Genomic DNA, 23207 nt, shown 5'->3' on the forward strand with positions numbered 1-23207 from the left:
ACTGTGTCTCACATGGGAATGATTCTGACAAAAATGAAAGAAACTAAAACTGTATTAAAATGATGAAATTGGGGTCTCAGTTTGCATAATAATTAATGACTTCAGATTGCTTTCAGTTCAATAAATGCAGCAGGTAAAGAAAAGAATTTTCCAGTTCACCCAAAATTCAAAGAAAGTAATATTTCATGTATATAGAAATGTGATATATTGATATGATTCTAATTCTTATAATTCTTCTAACTAGTATAATAATTATCACAAACTGAGACAATTTACATATGATATGGTATGTTTAGGAAAAATAACTATGACTCAACCCTATTATGTGCTGAGAAGTTGAAGAAAAGTCAGGGCAGTGAAGACTACTACAACAGCACTATTAACATAGCTGGTCTAAGCCCCACTCCCATTCGCCCAACACTAGACATAGCAGCATAGTACCTTACCAGAAAAAGTTTAAGCTTTTAGGTAAACTGTGTGCCATTTTTCCCAGGGCACAGAGTCAGCTCAAAGATTATTACATAGAAATTTTAACAACTCCTGTATGTTAAGATGAGCCTGTCAATAAAAGACTTAGAATTGTGTAGGTCATGAGTGAGTTCGATTCAAGCTAGCAAACTAGTATTATTTGTTTGTTCGTTTTTTGAGACAGAGTCTCACTCCGTTGCCTAGGCTGGAGTGCAGTGGTACAATCTCAGCTCACTGAAACCTCTGCCTCCTGGATTCAAGCAATCTTCCCATCTTAGCCTCCAGCCTTCTGAGCAGCTGGGACCACAGGCATGTGCCGCCATGCCCAGATAATTTTTGAGGTTTTTGTAGAGATAGTGTTTCGCCATGTTGGCCAGACTGGTCTCAAACTCTTGGCCTCAGGTGATCCACCTGCTTTGGCCTCACAAAGTGCTGGGATTATAGATGTAAGTCACCTAGACTAGTATTTTTACGATTGCATGATTCAGTAGAAACAAAAGTCATGTTTTCAGTGTTGCCACTTAAATTTTTCTGAGGAAGACTTGAGTTTAAATTGATAAATAAAGTTATAAATCAATCTTTTAGCTCAACCTATAAATTTAATTATTGTTTCATAAATTTGGTTATTTTATATAAAATAAGAGTGATTACTTCATTTTTTCTTTGATGAATGTTCAATTGGCTTGTAAGCTTAATAGAGTAAATTTCCCTAAATAATTTCATTCATATGCTTAGAAAATTTAATTTCTTTATACCTTTTAAACATCATTTATAAATTTAATATACCTGATTGTCTCAAACACATCAACTGTCAGACTAGACAGTCATACCCACCTAACTAGCACTTGAACCAGTTATAAATCAATGAATGACCAGTGTTTTCATAGTTTCCTCACCAATTGAGTTTTTAATTTTACAAATAAAATATCTTTAATATCAATCTGATATTTCCAATTAAAATTTTAAAAGTTAACATATAACTGTCAAAAATATCAGACTATCTTAAATAGTTTTACCAACCACAAATCATGAAACTTAAATATAATTGCATGATTATTAATAATCTGAATTTGATTTAATTTTTACACACTACACTGAGGTTGTAAAGTTGCAAATCAGAGGAACAATTGTCCCAACTCAGATGGATGGAAATTTCTGAGTTTAGGACTACTAAATTTGCCAATCAGAGATCTGAATTCTCACATAAGAGTAGGGGCAGACCAGGATAATGCTTATAGCATGAGCCCCTTTAATAATTAATGCCTTTATTTTTAGACTTATAATCCCTTGCTCTTCCCCTGCTTTTTGTAATACCTTTTTCCATGACTTTTCAATTGATATTGCTGAGATTCTCTATATCATCCAGCCTGATTAGATCCCACATGCTTTTCACATTACTGAGCTCATCAGCTACCATCCTATAGTCATTTTATTGAAATATGTCATTAATATTATAATAATACTTGGGGGTCTCATTTGCTACAACAGAGTTGTGCAATGTTTAGCAATACTTCTAAACTATGAGTTAAGACAGTACAGCTCAATGGAATAATAATAAACTCTGTGGGTGGGTATACCTTGTTTTGAATTCTGGCCTTGCTACATACCAGCTATGACACAAAACAAGTTACTAATTTCATTGACACTCAGTTTTTTCATCTGTAAAATGGTGATAATAAATACCGACGTCTTAAGTTGCTAAGAAGATTGAACTAATATACACAAAACAGAATAAATTGTAGGTGCTCAATAAATGGTGGTTGCTACCAGTTATTACTGTTGTTATTATAGAATATTATTGTATATATATTTTAAGTTGTATCATATTTTTCCCCTCACTCTTGTTATTTGTAATATCACAATTCTACTCTTGGAAAATAATTTTTTCTTATACTTAATATAATACTAATTCTGATTAACTATGACCATCCAAGCCTATGTAAGGTTATAGTTACTTAAATCAATATTATTTGTTTAGGTAAGACGAGTAAATACATTTCTCACTAATTATGGCCATCCATAAGCAAATGCTAAAATACTGATATGAAAACAAAATTTGGGGAGTATGGATGCATCTTTCACATAAGAGCACTTCTAAAATAACTATTTTATTTAGAAATATTGAGTGCCTCCTATATAATGCCATTGATTTTCTAATCTCTGGGGATAAAATGGTTAAAAGACATATAACTTCCCCTGTGATCTGGAACTTTTATTCTAGTATTGGAAGATAGAAAGTGTATTAATTACAAACGACCCAACAAAAATATCAAATGAGAAAGCTGGCAGAGAACAAAAATATTATGTCAATTAGCCAGGTGGCTACTGGAATTAAGTGCTGGAGAAAGACTACCTTTGGAAGTGGTACTTATGCCAAAGTCTGAGTTACAAGATTCTAAATGAAGGAGAAAAGGACATTCAGGGGAACAGAATTCTAAGTGAGAAAATGTCTAATGCAAAGCCTTTACGGTGTGGAGAACTTACAAAAACTGTTGGCCAAAGTAGGTTAGAGGGAGAATGAGACAGAAAGTGAAAGAAAAAGGAAAGAGACCGATCCCTAGGTATTTGTAACAGTATGAAAATTAAATTTTATTTTGATTACTTTGGATAGCCAGTGAGATAATTTAGAAATGAAAATGATAGGATACAATCCGCATGTAATAAACATTATGTTGCTACATTGTGGATAATGGAGGGGATGATGGCCAAGACTAACAAGTAAAAATCCTCTTCACCTCTTGCTCCTCCAAACTTACTTCCTGATCCTAATCACTTATAAAAGTTTTATAATATACATCAGTCACACAAACATATTCACAGAAATGGGTGTAAAATTTTTTTAAACTATGGACTGAAATAATATCTTTTGACTTTCTTGTAATTGTTTTGTCATTTATCTTTCATATATTTTATTGACTTTTAGATATATTTGCTTTTTATTATATAATATTTGAAAAATAAAAAAGTGACATATGTACATGAAACATTGAAACATTTTAATAAGATGAACACCTGTGAACTCAACATCCAACCGAAGAAATAGAACATTTTCAATATGTTTTCCTTTTTATTTAACCTCTCCCTAATCAACCCCTATGTCTTCCTCCAGAGAGGCCCCTAAATTTTATTTTTCCATTCCTCCAACTTATTCTAATAGTTTCCCTCCAAAAAATGTTCTTCAGCATTCCTTTTTGAAATCTTTGTTTAAAAATGGTATTTGATTGTATGTAGTCTTCTCTGACTTGTGTTTTTCACTCCCATATTCTAAAACCCTTCCTGATTCATTCCATAAATATCTAAGTGTGGCCTCTGTGCCGTATACTATATACCTTTTTCTCTGCCTGCAATACTTCTCCTTTTTCTCCTTTTCCTTTTTTCCTCTTTTCTCTTTTCCTCTTAAACTATGTTTGGTGTAATGCAGTGAGTTGTTAACCTCTTGCACTCAGGAGCCAGATGACTGCATTCCAATGCTGATTATTAGGTCTGTGCCATTAGAATGTTCATTAACCGCTGTGCTTCGGTTTTCTAATGTATAGTATTACCTACTTCATGAAGTTCTTATGAGGTTTTGATGGGTGAATACATGAAAGGTGTATATTATGGAAAAGAGAGCATAGAAAAATTGATACAGATGTGTATACACACACATGCACATATATAATATACATACACTATGTATGTATGTGCCAAGTATATGTACCTCAATTAACAAAAAAGACAAAAATTCTATTTTCATAGAGCCTCAAGCCTATTGCAGACATCAGACGTTAAATGGTTAGCTATTAAGTATAAATGTAAGAAATAATTACATAATACATGGTATTGTAGGAGATGTTAGTGACTGTTGGGGGAATGTAGTAGGGGAAAAGGGACTGAGATGTGATTGAATTGTGTGTGTAGCCTCCAATTCTAAGTAGGGTGGTCAAGTTATGTCTTCAGAAAAAAATATTTTAGAGTTAAAAGGGTAAAGGAATTATGCATACCTGTGTCTAGGGGAAGAGCACCCAAACAGAGAAAACAACCAACATTGCCAAGCTCTGAGGCACAAACATGCCTGGCATGTTAGAGAACAGCAAGGGGACAGGTGCAGCTAGAGCAGATGGGGGAGATAAATAAGAGATGAGATAATGGGGACAGCTCGTATAGATATCACCTAACAATAATAACTTCGTCAACTCCAGATAAAATGTTACTTCTTCAGTCTGCATTGTTCTCAGACTCCCTAGAGAAGGACATATCCTTTAATATATGGTAAAAATATATGGTATAATTGGTAGAAGTCTTTACAAATTCTGTGGTATAAAGAATAGTCACAAAAGTATACAAAACATAAATGTATGGCACAATTAATTATTACCAGTTCCCAGGCCAACTATTAATATACTGAGAATACCTTGGAAACCCTTTGAACCCGTCTCAATCATTAACCTCCAAACATAACCACTATCTTAGCTTTTAATAGCACATTTTAGTTTGCATATTTTGATGCTTATTCACCTGAAATCATTTAGTACATACTCTTTTATGTTTTCCTTTGTTCCCAAGACATCTGCATTACTGCAGGAGGCTATGAGCTCTTTAATTTTCTTTGCTTTATATTTTTGTATAGTTTATTCATCCATTCTACCATTGACAGTCATTTTGATTGTTCATATTTCAGCTATAATATTTAATGACTGTATGGAGATTTGTGGGCATATTGTACGTTTGCATTTATTTTTGTGATAATTTAACTAATCTGTTACTAGTTTAGCAGCTCCATCAGGGTCAAGACATTTTGTGCTTACATTTCACCTTTGTATCTTATAGGTTAGTATTTGGCAGGCAGTAGAGGGTAATTGATATTTTTAATTAATTAATTAACCAACTAATGAAACAAATGTGAGAGACTGGCTCCCATCATTGTCCTTTTGTTTATTAGTTTTCTGTGTGTGTCTGTGTCTGTGTGTGTGTGCGTGCAGGCATTTGTCAACCTAGAGAAAATGTGATATACAACAATATATCTGAAGAATAATCATGTTCCAAGATTCATAAAACCAATTGTCTAATATTCTAACATTGGTTACTCCCATTATTCAAGAAGTTCAAATGTGTTTGGAACATAACCCATTGTAGGCATGGTTTCATAAGTAGTAGTAATATTTCTTATAACTATTTCAACCTTGAAAAAACTTCTGAAAATATTTTGTTTCTTCCTCACAAGATTGTTAATACTTTTTTGATCTATAACTGAATAAAATAACAGAATAAAACCGAAAAAAATCCCTCCAATGGAAAAAGTTTATAATATTTATTTTCTTGAATTATCTGACACTTAGAAATTTGAATTTAAGAATGTCAATAATAATGTAAGAATTTTTAGTTATCTATAAAACTTCCTACTGAAGCAATGAATCAACTAACTTTATTTTCTTCAAAGAAAGAAAAGTCAGGATAGTTATGTAATCCCTAAAATTACATTGATCTTCCTATAAAAGTTATGAGTTAAGTTTGGTAGCATTTTAATAATGTTCTCTTTTCTTTTCTTAGCAAACTCGTTTGCAAGATTCTGATTTCTTAAACTAAATCTTTTGTTAGAACTGACAATTTAATGCATATTTAAACATTCCCATTCCAATAAAATTTACAGTAAAAATTGTTTCACCTTGGAAATTAAAATTTTCTAATTCTGTCAGAAGATATATACGTCTGTATATCTTCAGCATATTTAAGTTGGTATAGTACTTTACATTTATTTCTTTTTTCATAGTTATAATTATCTTTGGTATATAGGCATTTAGGAATACAGTTAATGAGAACCATGTATTATCATGAATGTTATTTCTGATGTTATCATGCTACTGTACTGCAAACATGTATTTGTTTATTTGCCAAATACTAGAAACAAACATCTCATGTAACTATGACAGAAAAGGAAATAATAATTTGTGTGAAAATTCACTGTCTCATGAGTTCATTTTCTTTGTACCTTTTCCCCCACCCAGAGCCGAATCCGTAGAATGTGGAATGACACGGTTCGAAAGCAGTCAGAGTCTTCCTTTATTACTGGAGACATAAACAGTTCAGCGTCACTCAACAGAGGTAATTAGAAATAATTTTTCATATTTATTACTTTTCTGATTAAGAAGTTCTTAAATGCATTGCTTTATTTGCAACTTCTGAACCTGTTCCACGTGATAGAAATATTGTAAGAACATAAAACTTAGTTGAATGTAGCAATGTGTTCCTTATTCATAAGACACTTTAAAAAAAAAATTCTGAATTTTCCAGAAGTCTTTTCCAAAAGGAAATTAGAAAATAAGAAACTTTTTTTCCTAATCATCTGCTGCTGCTATAAACGAGAGCTGTCAGGCCTCATTGGAAGCAGTGAAAATGGGCAATTATGTGGCTATATAGTCGGCTAAGCATCATAGATTTCCACATTGTCTTAGGTATAAAGCAATTTCATAGTCTTTGCGGAAGTAAAAGTATACTGTCTAATACATACTTAAGGCAACCTGTGTACTTGGAAAAAATCACATCTTAATGTCTAAAAGACTTATCTGGATAATATTGCATATTTAAAGATTTAGGAGAAAAGATACTTTGGGGTATATTATGATTTTTGTGTATATGCTTGTGATTCAGTGCTCCCTGGGTGGCATTTAGATTTTTGAAATGAAGAAATGAAGTTCCCTTAATCTATTGTTTTGTTTGTGGTCGAGTTTTTTTCCTTGATCTTATATTCTCTCTCTCTCTCTTTCTCTCTCTCTCTCTCTTTCTGTGTGTGTATGTGTGGGGATATGATTAGAATTCATTTTGCTGCGGTAAAAATGACCAGATGCAATTTTTTGGAGACCAAGAGGCTACTACAGTCAGCAATGGGAAATATTTAGAATATAGTTTTATCCGGGAAGGAGGCATTTGTATGAATTTAAGTTATTTTTATGATCAATATTATTATTTTTATCCCCAAACTAGAATTATTATTTTGTTTTTAACTCATTTCTGTTAGTTTTTTTGTTATATTTTATGCTACTTAGGAAGAGATAATGTAATAATTATAACATATGATTCAGAAACATTCAGATACTAGTACTCTCAATTATTTGTACTCAAGTAAGTTACATCTTATTTATATAAAAAAGTTAGGACAGGCAGTGTCAAGATTGAATTTGATGCACGGATCCATGTTTTAATATAATCTTAATTGAGTTTCATGTGTTGTTTGGGGTAACAATATAGAAACTATAAACTAGTGATGATTTAAAATTATCTACATCACTTTTTCTTGATTAGTAAGAATAGTGAGTGAGAATATTCCTCCAAATATGAAGAAAATATATTAAAATAAAACAACTACCTCCTAGTATTTTGTTTCATTATTAGTTTGTTTTTATTGGCTAGAATATATTCATGTAGACAATATCTCTCAAGTATCGTATCTTTTTCAATTGAGTTTTAATGTTTAGTTTGTGAAAATTTCTTTTAATATGAGTATTCTAACTTTTTGACATTACTTTTAAATCGTAGAGAACAAATTACTTACAAACACCTCCATAACCTAGGATTAATTTGCTTACAGATGACTAATTTTCTGTATTCTTTAAACAATTCCATATGTAAGAAAATTTACTGCATGTTCCAAGAAAGAGAACTGTCCTTACCCATAGGATTTATTGATAGAACTATCTTGCATTTAAAGATCCTGGCAGCCATAGAATAATTATTGATTAAACAAAGAATGAGGTAATATGATTTTAATGATGAATTGTTTTTATCTTGTTAGGATAAATAAAATATGTAAAATTATTATTTTGTCTAATACTGTTATCTAAATTCATGTAAACATAATAAGGTATGTAAGTTCAGTAAAAACTGCTATGAATGGATACTACTTATGGGCTTAAAGTTAATCACTATATAACACTACATTTAGTTTCTTCCTTTTTAATTGCTTCTCAAGAATTTAATCAACTTGGAATATAGTGATGTGTGGATAACTGGATCAATTTGAAATATGTTTAAAGGAAATAGTATTATTTTATATTGTCTGGTCATATGTTTAAGTCTGTTTATCAAAATCTCTAGTTTTAAAAGATATTTCATACAGTTATTAAAGGAAGGGTATACAATTTCTTGTGACATTGAATAAGTTACTTTAATGATGCCTTTTTATAGAGAATTCAATTGAATTTATCATTTAAAAGCTGCCCAGATAGTGATCATTTCATCAGGATATATATTCTTCCTTTCACTTAGTGACTTTATTGGTGCTAGAAATCATAGTGATCTTCTTCATTTCCTATATTAATTTCTTAGTGCCCCTCAAGTCAGAAACTCCTAGTTTTATTCTCATCTTATTTTTTTATCTTAGATGAGTGGACTACTTGAAATTTTGTTTCTTCATATTGTATCTCTGAAGATAGTCTGTAACCTCCTTCTTTAATCTTGTCTTATTTCCCAGGGTCCTATCTTCCCTGCATTCAGGCGTGTGTATCATATTTAGGTAGGTGACATCCAAGATTCATCTTTTCAGATAAATAGTCACCTCAGCAACATAATTATTCACTTCTGTTTATTCAATCGATTATATTCTCTATTACTAAAATAAAAATCTTAGATACTACATCTTTACATCTTCATATATTGTAACTTCCCATTCATTTAGTTTTTTATAGATAGTGCTTTTATTTTAAATTCAGACTCCATTTTCCTTTCTTTCTAAGTTAGATATATTAAATCTCTTATTTTTGTCTTTAAGATAGTTCTGACCCTTGAAAATGACAACCTGTTGTCCAAAAATTAGTCCTATTTTTAATTTAGGTTTTCTTTCCTGTTCATTCCACTGGTCAATTCATCAAAAGAGTATTATTTTAAATTTTTGTATGTTTTATCATCTATTCTTACAAACAAGAATCAATCATTATTGTCTTTAGGATCCATTAGGAATAAAGAATACATCATGCAGTGTAGAACTACTTCTCAATGGTATTTATTTTTTTAAACCATCTCAAATATTCTGTTCTTGAATTAGCTTGTCGTATCATAAGTATGAGATTACCTTTCTAGATTTCCCAATGTGATAAATTTGATTACTGTTGGGATTTTACTCCTCAGAAGCATGTGAAACCTTGGAAGATTTATTGAAATGATAATTTTCAATGAGTATATTAATTCCTTTTTATTTTCTTTGGAAGTTTGTTGTTTTATAACTTTATCTTTTTAAAATCTTTCATTAAAATTGTGCTTTGAATATCTATAAATATGAAAATGTTTCACAAAATGTTTTCTATACATTTTCAAATATTTTTCTCCAGCCAACTTGTTTGGCACAATGTTACACACTTAGACAAATTCAGAATTCCTTGAGGCCAATACCCCAGCACTACTATCAAGTTAACTTTAGCAATCCAGCTGAATACACAAGTAGAAGGAGCTTTAGAACAGCTGTAAGGTGATGGTTGATTATAGAGAGTTTCAACAAAGATTAACTCTACGCCAAACCCAAGTTTTCACAAACTTGTAGGACTTCGGTATGGTTTATTCATTGGTTCATTTAAATATTTACTGTTCTGCTCATACCTTGAAGGTTTAGTCAGCACTCAATCCCCAGTCTCCTCCCAGGGCTGCTGGAAATCGAATTCAAATCTCTAGTAGTTCCAACTTTCTGGTAGCGGTGAAAATGACTTGTAGCTAGTCTTTTCCACCCATAGCTCCTACCAATAATCTCTGCAGGCCAAATCTTATCTTGAGCTATGTATTTATTTACTTTAATTTAATTTATTTTATTTTATTCATTTTTTTCATTTATTTTTGAGACAGAGTCTTGCTCCGTCACCCAGGCTGGAGTGCAGCGGCATGACCTCAGCTCACTGCAACCTCCACCTCCCCACTTCAAGCAATTCTCCTGCCTCAGCCTCCTGAGTAGCTAGGATTACAGACGTGTACCACCACACCCGGCTAATTTTTGTATTTTTAGTAGAGACAGGGTTTCACCATGTTGGCCAGACTGGTCTTGAACTCCTGACCTCATGATCAACCCACCTTGGCCTCCCAAAGTGCTGGGATTACAGGCATGAGCCACTGCGCCCGGCTATTTTTATTTTTTTGAGTCAGGGTGTCCCCCTGTCACCCAGTTTGGAGTGCCGTGGCATGATCATAGCTCAGTGAAGCCTCGAACTCCTGGACTCAAGTGATCCTCCTGCTTCAGCCTCTTGAGTAGGTAGAACTACAGGCTCCCACATCATTTTTTTTTTTCCACTTTTTTTAGAGATAGGGTTTTGCTATGATGCCCAGGCTGGTCTTGAAGTCCTGGCCTCAAGCAATCCTTCTGCCTCAGTCTCCCAAAGTGCTGGGATTACAGACAAGAGCCACTGTGCCTAACCTAGAACTATTTAGATTAACAATGTCTCTAAAACTTTAGTTTCATCTAAAATTTTAGTTTGATCCAAAAATGAAATGTTTACTGAGAAATTTCCTCTGACAGTGGTATGAATTGTTAAATATTTCTACTTTTTTTGTCACTCTATATAAAAATTAGGATATTTTCTGAAATTAGGCTTTATCTTATCATAAATATTATATTTGTTAGGCTTTATGTCATTATAAATATTTTATTGGCTTTATCTCATCATAAATATTATATTTTTCATTTTCTTTTTATTTAATTAGTTAGATTGAGGTCGGAGACTTCCCTTTGAAAATCAAGGTTTGCTAAGCTCTTACCAATATGGATCTTTGAATCACAAAAGAGTGCCCCATTCCCATCCCAGTCCTGAAGTTATTGCAAAAATATGCAGTTTGAGCAGTAGAATTAGAAAAACGGGCATTTTTTTTTTTCTTCTGGAACAATTGCTTGGCTAGCATCATGGGTTTTTATTTTTCCCTAAACTCCTATCCTCCTTGTCAACCTCCCACACAAGTTAATTTGATTTAGATTTTTATGCATAGAGATCTGACTAGTAAGGGTGTATTTATTTAAGCCAAATTTAGTTGTTATATGTAGGAAGACTGATCTGTAGATGTGTAACACTTATTTATAAATGCTGATGGATTCTCTTTTCAGAGTTCAGATCTTTATTAATCTGCAAAAGCATTCTCAGTAAATATATGTAATTGACAAAACTGTGATTGCCTATGACAATGGATTTATTTTAATAGATTTTTTAAGGGTAAATTTTGGCTTGTAGCTAGTGGCTTTGCTACCTGCTGAAAGGTGACCCCACCTGTTAGGAGTATGGTTGATACAGAGGGGAAAGATGCTGCTATCAAATAGATACTTGCAAGTAGTTGACCTACTCATTTTAGTTTTGCATAATAGTTCTAAGAATGGACACCTGAGTTTTAATCCAGAGACTTCTGGCAAATTGCTTAACTTCTCAGGGTCTATGCAATAGGTAAATAAATAGTACTCACTTCAGAAGGTCCTTGAGAGGAGTAAATGAATATATTAATACGTAAATTGCTTACAACAGGGCCTGGAACATAATTATTATTATTTTATTCAGAAGTTCACTTATACTTTCTAAAAAATGAAAACTTGTCCTTGCTAGTGCTCTCAAGTAATCAGATATTAAAATCCATCATTCACTACCGAAGTTTTGTTTTCATTTTTATTTTGCAGAAATAGGTGGGAAGAATGAAGTGGTTAACTGAATGTCAAGTAAAATAAATGATTGTGCTACCCTGGAGCCTAACAAAAAATAAAATAATAAAACTGAGTTGTCGCTTCTAAATTAGAAATTAAATGCACATTGCATCTGCTTATTTGTATTTCCCACTTTTGATTTATAACCATGTTTTAGCATCAAAGAAATAAAGGTAATATATTTCTTCTCCCTACCTTAGGTAATGACATAAGCAAACACTGCCTTCACTTTTCTTCTAAGCCCTGTCCTGTCCCTTCAGAAGCTTAGAGAACACTATTCCAATTCAGACAGCTCTGCTAAATAATCAATTATGTAGTGGAGCAGGGATGTGGCTCAGACCCGTTTTTAACAAAAGTTTTCTCAGAGCCTGTATTGTTTTTCCCAGGAGGTAGGTCACTGAGGCAGAAGAAACCTCAAAATAAATCACCTGCCCTCCCATTAATATTCAAGCTTCTAAACATATTTTGCTTTTATGTTTTTAAAGAAAAATTGCAAATGAAAAAAATTTAAGTGGTGTTTTACTGTGATTAGTGATTTATATAAATTAAAGCTACTAGGGCAAAACACTCATACTCATTCACTGTTTATTAATGTCAATAAATATAATTTGGCTTATATGCATAAAATAGGCTGTATTGCCCAAAAGTCTTACTGTTCTGAAGGATTATAAAATCATTGGTTGTAAATATTAACCAGCTCCTAATATAATCTGACATCTACTTATGAAATTTGCAAAAACAGTTAATAATGTGCCTATGGAACTTGCATAGCTAACAAATCAGAGTAACCTATATAACAAACTATTCTTATTTTGAACAAGCATTATCCTGATATGAATGCAAATATAAGTATTCAATGACATAGGTAAATTTTTCTTTTGAGAAATACTGTTATATTTATGCCTAGTATGTCTATAATTTTGTTCTTTATATTCTGTGTAAATGAGGCAACAGCATTCTGTGTGTGTATATATATATGCAAAGGATATATATATACACAAAAGATATATATGTACATGTTATCAATAGACACAATCAGAAAAGGAACAATAACATAAAGAAGCCTGTGTTAGGAAAATCAGTTTAATAACACAAAGGCAAAAATAGGCTCAGAAATTTAAAGTGAGATGCTGAGTCAAAGAGATAATTAAACAAGGCTGTTAATATCCAGGTTTTTAACCCAAGGAAGCCAAATAATTTTCAGAGTTAACTCTTCATTCAAGTGGCAAAATGAAATATATGAAATATTGACATCCAGTCAATCCAGGGCAAAGGTCCTTGGCTATAAATTGTTGGCAGGATCTGAAAAAGAAAAATCTTCGTATTGCTTACTCAGCAAGTCCTTCTTATGCATTACATTCAACTTTGTCTGTGATATGACTCTTCCAAGTAATCCAGTCTGTCACAGCCAACTAAGCAATAATAAACAGTTTGTATTTATTATTATTATTAACCTAAAGCTCTCATAGATCCTTTTAAAAAGAGAGGTTTGTAAAATTCTATTTAATTTCCTTTTGGTTATTGATTTATTACCTTATTACCTCACGTATTATGAGTAGTATTCCTTACCTCTATTATGAATCAAACAAGCTGCAGTGAGCTACCTTGATAAATTCTAAATATAAGTGCTATAGAATATTTCCACTTAGCTCTAAAATATTACTATTTGTTTCATGTAAGTTATTGAGGACATAATTTTTAAACATTTCTTTTCTTAGAGCTAAGTGTGAAGATTCCAACTTAGGAGTTGCTGGTGTTCCTTTCTCTGATAGAGCACAATATGCCTCTTTATATTTGTTGATAAATGTGATGTTTCTTCTTTAGTATGTGTGTAATCATTTGCATATTGTACTCTGTTAATTATTTATTATCCATTTTCTTTATATCCATGAAGACACTGAGTTTCTTGGTAGTCAAAGTAACTTGTCCAAGATCACATGACTATTAAAGGCAACATCTAGATTCCAAACAAGGTCTTTCCGACCACAAAGCCCTATACAGGATAACAAAAACATTCATTCTTTCCATATAATGACAATTTTTCATGAAGTTGAAGATTAGAATATAGATATAGTTGTTTGAAGGAAGTAATTCAAAATGACCTTTATTTTTATCACCTAATATGGGAAATAGATATTCTTAACAGTGAAGTTATTCACATCTTTATTTCTAAAATTCCTTCATGTATTATTCATTTGCTTCCATTTTATTTTATTCTAAGCACAGTTTTTTAGAGTGGATTCTTCCTATCCATGTAAGGAAGAAAAGCTCGAAAAAACTGAATATATGAGGACATAGTTTGGTAAATCACATATTACTTTTACAAAACTATTTGATCTAGAATATGTTGAATTATTATACATTATTGCCCAATTGTAGGGCTTAGATTGTAAGAAGAATTTCATTGTCATTCTTCTTTCTTGGAAGCTTTCAAAGTATTTTATTTGTAGAATCTTTTTTATTTTAATTTAAAATTTTTATATTTCAGCACAAGGATGAACATTTTGGTGAGGGCAAAGATTATGTTAGAAAACAGGTAAATAGCTTTTCCCTATAATCATGTAGTAATAGAAAAGATATGACTTTTCCCAGATCTTTGTACTCCTGAATTTGACATTTTTTGAAGCTGTGCCCTTTTCTGTCAGGACAATACAGTAATGCCTGGAATAAGTAGAATATATATTTCAGTTGAAATTGCAGTGATAATATTATAAATTAAACTTTTTATTATTGTGTTGCTAATTCTGGTTTTAACAAAAAGTATGATATGCTTTATAATTCAAAATTTTAAAACAAATAAAACCTGAACTGTGTCTCTTATCTGGAAAAATATTCCTGCTAATACTGTAAACATAAAGGTTGTGATGATATAAATACCATGTATAATATTCAAAGTTAATTCTAGCAGAGTCATCATTGGTTCAAATTATTTTTCTAAGAAATAGGCTGTATTAATTTCTGTCTGCTATTGTGAGGTAAATGGGAGTTAACTCAATTATCTAAAAAATTAAAATGTGAAAGGAGGATATATGTTTAGCAAAGAGAAAAAGGCCTCATTGGAAAAAAAAAGTACTTAAATTGTAACAACCAATAATTGAGTAATATTTGATTAAATGAGCTCCTGTTGAATTGCATACAAAGGCTTGCACTTTATATAGCTCAGCTTTATATACTACATGACATTTAAAAGTTTGTTTATGTGATAACTTCTCCTATGAATTTTTATGATAAGCTTTCTTCATAGTTTGTCATAATAAGGAGTGTGGCCACTTCAGAATGTAAGACAAGTCAGCTACCACGTTCATAGAAGGTAATTTACAACCCTGGAAAATCACTGGAGAATTAAGAAAGAGTTGAGAGGGTATATAGATTGAAGGAAGATAGTCAATCTTGATTTAGAAAAATGGAAACAATATGTTTCCTGAATCAGCCCCAATCTAAATAGAACAGAGCTGACTATGATCATAGTATAAAATAAGCCTTCTGTAACATTATCAAAAATCTCTTTATTCATGGATACCTTATTTGAATTCATGTCTATTTTGTTCAGACACACTGTTTTCAAATATAGGTTCCAATTTAAAAGATCAAATTTTAGTCACGACAGACCTTCTGCTTGTAAGATTATATAATTTGCACAATATTAAAAATACACCAATATTGGGCAGTGAGTTATACTAAATGTCATATTTTTTTCACTTTGGTAAATTATTTTATCTTTATTAATAATACTTTCATTTGTTCTGTATTTTATTTCAGAACAAATTCACAAGCAATGTGTGAGTAACAGATAAATATAGCTATAGGATTGACTACATACCATTAGCAGACTATCGAATAATCTAATTTAGAGGAAATGAATTGAGTTGCTACTGTGTGAATGACAAAGATAAATATTTTTTGCTAAGTACCTTTAATTTACTAAAAAGAACTGCAGTTTACTGCTATTTTGCCTGTGATTAAGGAAAATTGCCCCAGGATTTCCAGACACAGTATTCTTTGAGTACTATGCAAAAGAATTCAAAATGTGCAAGTTAAAAGAAGACAGAAATACATGGCTTTGACTGCAAAAGATGAGCTTTAGAGATTAATAAATTACTAATAAGAGTCCCTCACTTCTGCAGACCAACCACTTTCTCTGTTTTGAAGCAGATTCACCAACAATTCTGAGTTTCAATCCTACCATTGTTGGCTTAAGCAGTTGGAAAACCTAAAATCTCTCAAGAGCTTTGGTTTCTAGCTAATTATATGAATAATATCATTGAATATCTAATGACAGTAGTTTTCTCATTTGCAATATGATAGTGTTGTGTTGCATAATATGGAAAAATACTAAATATAAAACCTTAAAATTTTAAAAATTATAGTTCAGATTTTAGATTAAAGAAGGAGTTTTTTTTTAAAAAAATGAAATGACGAGTTGATGGGTGCTGACGAGTTGATGGGTGCAGCATGCCAACATGGCACAAGTATACGTATGTAACAAACCTGCACGTTACCCACATGTACCCTAGAACTTAAAGTATAATAAAAAATAAATTAATTAATTTAAAAAAAATAAAAATGATCACAACCTATAAGAAAAAGACAGATAAGGTCATTGTCTCAACATTGAAACAGTACTCATAACACATAAGCCATAGGGAGAAAGTGTAAACAACATATATAAAAAACAAAATGCTAGTGCCCATGTTGTATAAAGAATGTCTACAAATTAATAAATGAAATTCAAACACTCAATAAAAATGTGAGCAAAAGATAAGAACAGACAACTCACAAAAAAGAAACCCTTATAGCGAATAAATATATGAAAAATTACCCACCTTTATAGTAATAAGAAATGCAGAGTATAACAGTGATATGAAATATCATTTTATACTCTATCTGATTGGCAAAAATGTCAGTCTGACAGTGCTAAATCCTAGCAAGAATTTGAGAGAATAAGTGCACTATTCATGGGAAAGTGAATTGTACAAGCACGTTTGACAGCACTTTGGCAGTATGTTACTTCAATAAGCTGAAAATGTGCACAAGATATGACCTAGTGATTTGACTTTTAAGTATTTATTGTGGAAAAACTCGTGTCTGAACAAGAAGACACGTATGTAGCCAGTTAGTACAAAATAAGAGGAATTGAAGAGGTAACTTCTAGGGTTTCCAAGTCTGAATCTTCAGATTTGTATGTTAAAATAGAGGCAACACCTCTGAATTCAGACTATGTCATTTTATATTGAACTAACAATAACTTAATCTGTACTTTAGAGAAAATGTGTCATTGAAATCCATATTAATGGATTCCCAGTGAATGAATTAGCTATTAAAAGAAGCTGAAGTATCTCCAAACGATTTGAATGAAATTTAATAGGCAGGTTGATTAAAATTTAATAGCAAACTTGTTGGCTATTAAAAGTGCACAATGTGATAAATCAAGATGTCAGCTCTTCAATTTATGACTTTAGGAAAAAAAATGATGAAAGAGTTCTTAGCGTTTAATGAAATATTTCTTTTTTGACTTTGTAATTTCATTGTTCGAATTAAAACATTAAAATCTAAAATTATGGATTCTGTGATTTTAAAACTTATGTAACTTTGAAAGGTGTCATGTAGATTCTATTCGTTGTTTTTTTTAATAAGTGACTTGGTATTGATTTATATAGCTCTCCCTGTTTTATAAAGTAGCCCAATCAAGTTGAACTAATCATTGTTTGCACCTTCTGTAGATTGTTTATATGTGTTGATATTGTTTTGCTACACCAAAAAGCTAAAAATAGGAAACAAAATACTTAAAATAGGCAATGCCTACTGAATCCGTTCTCTGTAATTCTGAAGCTGCTTCTTTTGTCTATTTACTTTCTTTTTTATTCATTTATTTTATATAATTTAATACAAGAATATGAAAATAAAGTAATTCGATATTATCAGAAAGTGTTTGGAAAGATTAATGAACTCCTACAAGGCTCCTAATAAAATTATGTTGAAACATTTTTTGAGGAAGAGGATCCTAAAAAATATTTTGAAAATCACAGATTTAAACATATTTAAATAAAACTACCAGAGGTCATGTGTGACCTTGAATAAATTATAAATACCTCAGCCTGTGATTCTTTATGTATTAAATAATGGTGGTAGATTAGATGATGTTAAAAATTGTATTCAGTTATAAATTTTGAGTTATAACCTTTCTCCATAATGCAATCTTACAGTCAATTAGGTGATATAAATATAACGTATATTTGGAGTACTTCTAATTTACTTTTTTCGGTTTTCTTGTTTATATTATATTTTACTCACTAAGGGAAGAAACTTGCCTCTTATTCCTTTATACCAGTTTTTTAATTCTTTGTAAAGGAAATAAAAACCATTGGACTCTTTCATCAGAAGGAAGTGCAGACATGTGAATGTGCACAATTTAGCATACAAACATACACCTAAACCATTTTACATGCAGTGTTAAGGATTTCCCAACTTCATAGATCTCATCTCTCTGTGAAAGATCCCTTGCTTTACACTGAAGTTAGTGTTCTAATGCCCTAGAAAATACAACCATTAGAAAAACTGTTTTTGCCTGTTACAAATTAAGTCTTCACTGTGGGGCAAAATTAAGGTCTGAAAACAAAAATAGAGAGACATCACTCAGTAGTAACTGTGTTTTATGCAAAACTCTAATTTATATACATTAATATATATTAGAAATGACTTCATAAGAAATGTTATGTCAAGACAAAGGAGAGAGAAACATGAGGGACTGGACTGGAGGATATTAGAGAAGAAAGAACCATCAGAGTATAACTATTTTATTAGGATAAAGCAAACAGAGCATTTGTCATCTTAAATATTTATAGATATAAGAATTTGAAAATTGAGGCATCTTGCTATATGACTATTGATGAATGGTTGTATTCAGTTGGTTCATTAGATCACCAAGGTTTTGAATTTTAAAACTTTGGCCATTCAATATGATCAAACCAGAATGCAAGTGCATTTAAAAAAAGAAATAAAGTCTGAGGTCAGAGTAGAGTGGCAATTCAAGTTATTTTAAGATCTTTTCAGTATACTTTTGTTAGCCTGCTGTCAAGAAGAAGCGTTGTTTGAATTATGTTTCTGAATGATAGATTCAAGTGAGATCCAACTGTCATCCTTTTTCAGATGTGTTTTTTACTTTACAGTTTCAAAGCACATCATTCAGCCTTAGATTTCCAGTCTTCAGTTACACTGAACCAGCCCAGACAGTGCTGTCATTCAGGGCCCCTCAATGTCAAAACACCAATTCTATTTTCATAAGAAAAAAAAAATCACAGTTTTGTGTTAAAACTATACATTTGAGAAGAGTGTGACTCATTATTTCATTCAAAATTCACTCATTCACAATTTTTATATCAGTCTAGATCATCAGGTATAAATGAAGTAAAGAAAGAAGAGAACCCTTCTTAAAATGACTATGAGTTTAACTGAATCTATTTCAGTGGCTTTAGGATCTGACTTTTTTCTAAACATGTGTTAAAGAAACTTCCCCAAGTTTTTCAGTATAGAATACGAAAATCATTTTTGCTTTGTATCTCACTTTCATCAGAAATAAAAATTTTGTGCTGGGCCTTCTATTGAAAACCGTGGTAATGATTCACATATATTGTTTTCCTTTATTATTTATTTAGTTATTGAGACAGGGTCTTGCTTTGTCGCCCAGGCAGAAATGCAGTAGTGTGATCTCAGCTAACTGCAACCTCTGCCTTCCAGGTTCAGGAGATCCTCCTGCCTCAGCCTCCTGAGTAGCTGGTACTATAGGCATGCTCCGCCATGCCTGGCCAATTTTTTTGTATTTTTAGTAGAGACGGGATTTCACCATGCTGGCCAGGCTGATATTGAGCTCCAGACCTCAAGTAATCCACCCACCTCAGCCTCCCGAAGTGTTGGGTTACAGGCGTGAGACACTATGCCGTGCTTGATACACATATATTGTAATTCAATCTTAAATAATTTTCCATGGCTTTATTAGAGGGCTAATTCTTGTTTCCGATAGCAATTAAGCAAGTATGACTAGACCGTAGCCAGGAGTTTGTGAGTTAAATGATTAAGGAACTGTCATTTTCCTATAGCCACTTTATTTTTAACCCAAATTTGGGCTTTTTACTTTGAGTCATGGCAGGTAGTGAGTTGTTTTTTGTTTTGTTTTGTTTTGTTTTCTGTTGTTATCCACAGTTAGTATTCAGGTAGCCTTTTGTATTTCCAAATAACATATGATTGTTTATTTCTGCTTTTAACGTTTAGATAGTAGAGTACCTGATATAGGATTAGAAGGAAATAAATTACATTAGGAACTGGACAATTGACACTATTAAAAAATTTACTAAAATTATAAGACTACTCATAATGGATAAATTTGATTTAGTTTTATATTTTCAAGATGCCGTCAATTTCACGTAAGTTTTTTCATTAATTAAACAAATATTTTTTTGAGTTCTAGGGACTATTGAGATACTTGATGTAGAGCAGTGAAAACCCCTGTATATTGCTTTTTCATGGTGCCTCTCCATTCCAGGAAAAATTAGCACATGAACACATGAACCTTCTTTTCACATATGTAATATTGTAACTATCTCGTCCTCCCTGAGCCCCCAAAATTCACCATCATATGTATGTCTTCAAACTGACTAACGAGTAAGCCCAACTTTTCAGCTGAGAAACAGTGACAGATGGTCTGTAAACACTGAACTTCTTGGAAGTCTTCAACAGTTTCACAGCTATTAGAAGGGAAGTTTACAAATCAGAAGCTGGTTGCAAGGAAGAGGAAGAGACAGGGTAGACAGAATCCTGGAAGACAGTATTAGAATTAAAAATGACCTAAGTCAATTGAGGAGACAGCCAAAAGCAAACAGAATAGACTTCAGCAAAGGCAAGAGAAATGCAGTGCAGCTACAGAGAAAAGACAAAAGTAACTTTGCACATAAAAGGGGGAGGAAGACAGCTTCTGTGCAAGTTTTTAGTTAAAAGATCTAGGCATTGGCAGCAAGCTAGGTTTTGTTTTCAGCACAGTCAGTGCTACTATTCAGAAGTATAATTGAAATGCTTACTTAGTGAGTGTGGACTGTAGGAACTATGTGATAGTACCTTCCAGAAAAATTGTACTTGTTTGGTAGAGTGATAGGAAGCATGTCCTCTCGAGGTCACTCCGAGTCCTAAATAGTCATGGAAAAGTATTTAATTCTTACATTAGGTGAATCAAATGAGGAAAAATTGTTTGATTACTCAGACATATCCCTTACTCTTTCATACTCACAAACCCACAGAGCTTATCTGTGTCTTTATACACTTTGAAAAACACTAATCATCAAATTCCATTTCTTTCTTTTTTGTTTCTGTTGCTGAAGACCTCATTTGAATTATAACTCTCCATTTGCAGAGTTAATTTCAGAAACAATAATTACATTGATTTCAAATGGTGCATGAGGCATGAAAGTGAGTGCTAGACAATAAAGAAGCAAGTGATTTTTAAGTAGCGATTATTTTCTTTTGTCAGGAAAAGGTCCTTAATAACAAGGGTAAAGAGGAACATGCATTTTCCTTAATACTTTTATGTTATTTTTTTTATAAATCTTTATATGGTTTCAGTGTAACCAGCAGATAGATCTCCAGTTATGCCTGCATGACACTCATTAGGGCTACAGATCAATAACTGATTCTGGATTACATTGAGATGTGAAGAAGCAACCTACCAAAGCCACATAGCTGAGAGTAAATATTGTTCCATGTAGCCACCATTGTGTCATAACACTTAGCTATATAGTATTTCTGCCATTGTTGCTGGATTTTCCAGCTTTGCAGAAATGATTGAAAAAGAAAATGAACTTTAGAACTAACTGTCTTCTCAGATTAATAGTTTCACTGATCAAAGTAGTTTTAAAATACATTCAAAATTAGAAAACACTTACAAAAACTGACAAGGAAGCTTATGCCAGGATAGATATAACCACATAGAATATTTTTAAAATCTTTGATAGTTTCATTAGAAATCCAATATAAAACTCCTCTTTCTTTGTATGATTAATCCTTTTTTGTTCTTGTATTCTTGGCTTTTCAATAAAGTGAATGATAAACACAGAAACCAGAAAGTTGAGTCATCCGCTTCTTGCTTGCGTTTGATTCTTCCCAAATCAATTGTTCCTTATTCAAAAGTGCATTTTTCTTTTTTCAAATTATCTTCTTTTAGATCAACATAGAAAAAATATATATGTATTTAAGACAAAGAAATATTTTACTTTTGGAGCTATATGAAGCAAGGAAGAAGAGTGGCGTGCAATCTCCCTACCTTATTATTTGTTTTCCAATTAGTTCAAATTAGATAATGTATAGCAGTGAAGGGAAATACAGAGAGATGCAACTGCAAGCCTTAGCCATAAAAATCTTGCCCTTATCTTTGAGGGAGTATAAAGAATTTTGGCAATTATATGTTTTTTAAGATTTTTTACACTAGTTCATTTTAACTTATACCTTTCATTTTCTATTTAAATGCTTATTTAGGGTGATTTTAGAAATTATTGTATTAGAAAACTAATTTTACTTTTTTACTTGAAAAATATCTAGAATAATAAATATAAGATGGGAAGTATAATTTACAGATAATTTGGTTTTCTAATATGCTATGCAGACTAAATCCTGTTATTCATCTTAAATTTGCAGAATATCAACAATATAAATGTTCAAGATGTACGATTTTTTATTTTTTTGTCTGAAAGGCACTATGATGAACTCCTTTTTTCTCATAAAATACCATATATTTAATTCATTAATGGAAAATAATGCCCTTATAGGCCCGTTACACAATAGATTGCAAATCTGCCGTTGCACTATGTAAGAACATTTAGATGTATATGTTTTACATCTTCAGAAAGCAAATATTGAACACTTAGAAAGTGAAAAATTCGGTGACAGTTCTACGCTAATTATTTGCAAGAAATACAGGTTGCAAACACATGAGTTATTTCCTGAATGAACTGATGCCTTCCAGCTCTAGAGATCTGACAAGGGATAGTGTCCTTTAAATCAAGAGATGTTCATTTTTTCAATGTTGAGGTTAAGACATTTGTTACTTGACTGATAATTTACTCTGACAAAG

At 31.8% G+C, this 23207-nt stretch overlaps 1 protein-coding gene across 30 annotated transcripts in view; it reads left to right on the top strand.

Annotated features, from left to right (window-relative positions):
• The window catches only part of ADGRL3 (adhesion G protein-coupled receptor L3), an 864507-nt gene that overhangs the window by 824087 nt on the left and 17213 nt on the right, over nucleotides 1–23207 (top strand). For 28 of the 30 annotated variants that reach the window (XM_021939122.2, XM_031664067.1, XM_021939135.2 and 25 more), the window contains one exon: nucleotides 6453–6549. In XM_021939122.2, coding sequence (XP_021794814.2) covers nucleotides 6453–6549 — 97 coding nt within the window. Of the gene's footprint in view, nucleotides 1–6452; nucleotides 6550–7258; nucleotides 7436–8914; nucleotides 9598–23207 lie in introns of those variants that run through there. The other 2 variants (XM_031664076.1, XM_031664077.1) reach the window with 2 other exon arrangements.

Source organism: Papio anubis, chromosome 3 (assembly GCF_008728515.1).
Source record: "Papio anubis isolate 15944 chromosome 3, Panubis1.0, whole genome shotgun sequence".
NCBI lineage: Eukaryota > Metazoa > Chordata > Mammalia > Primates > Cercopithecidae > Papio > Papio anubis.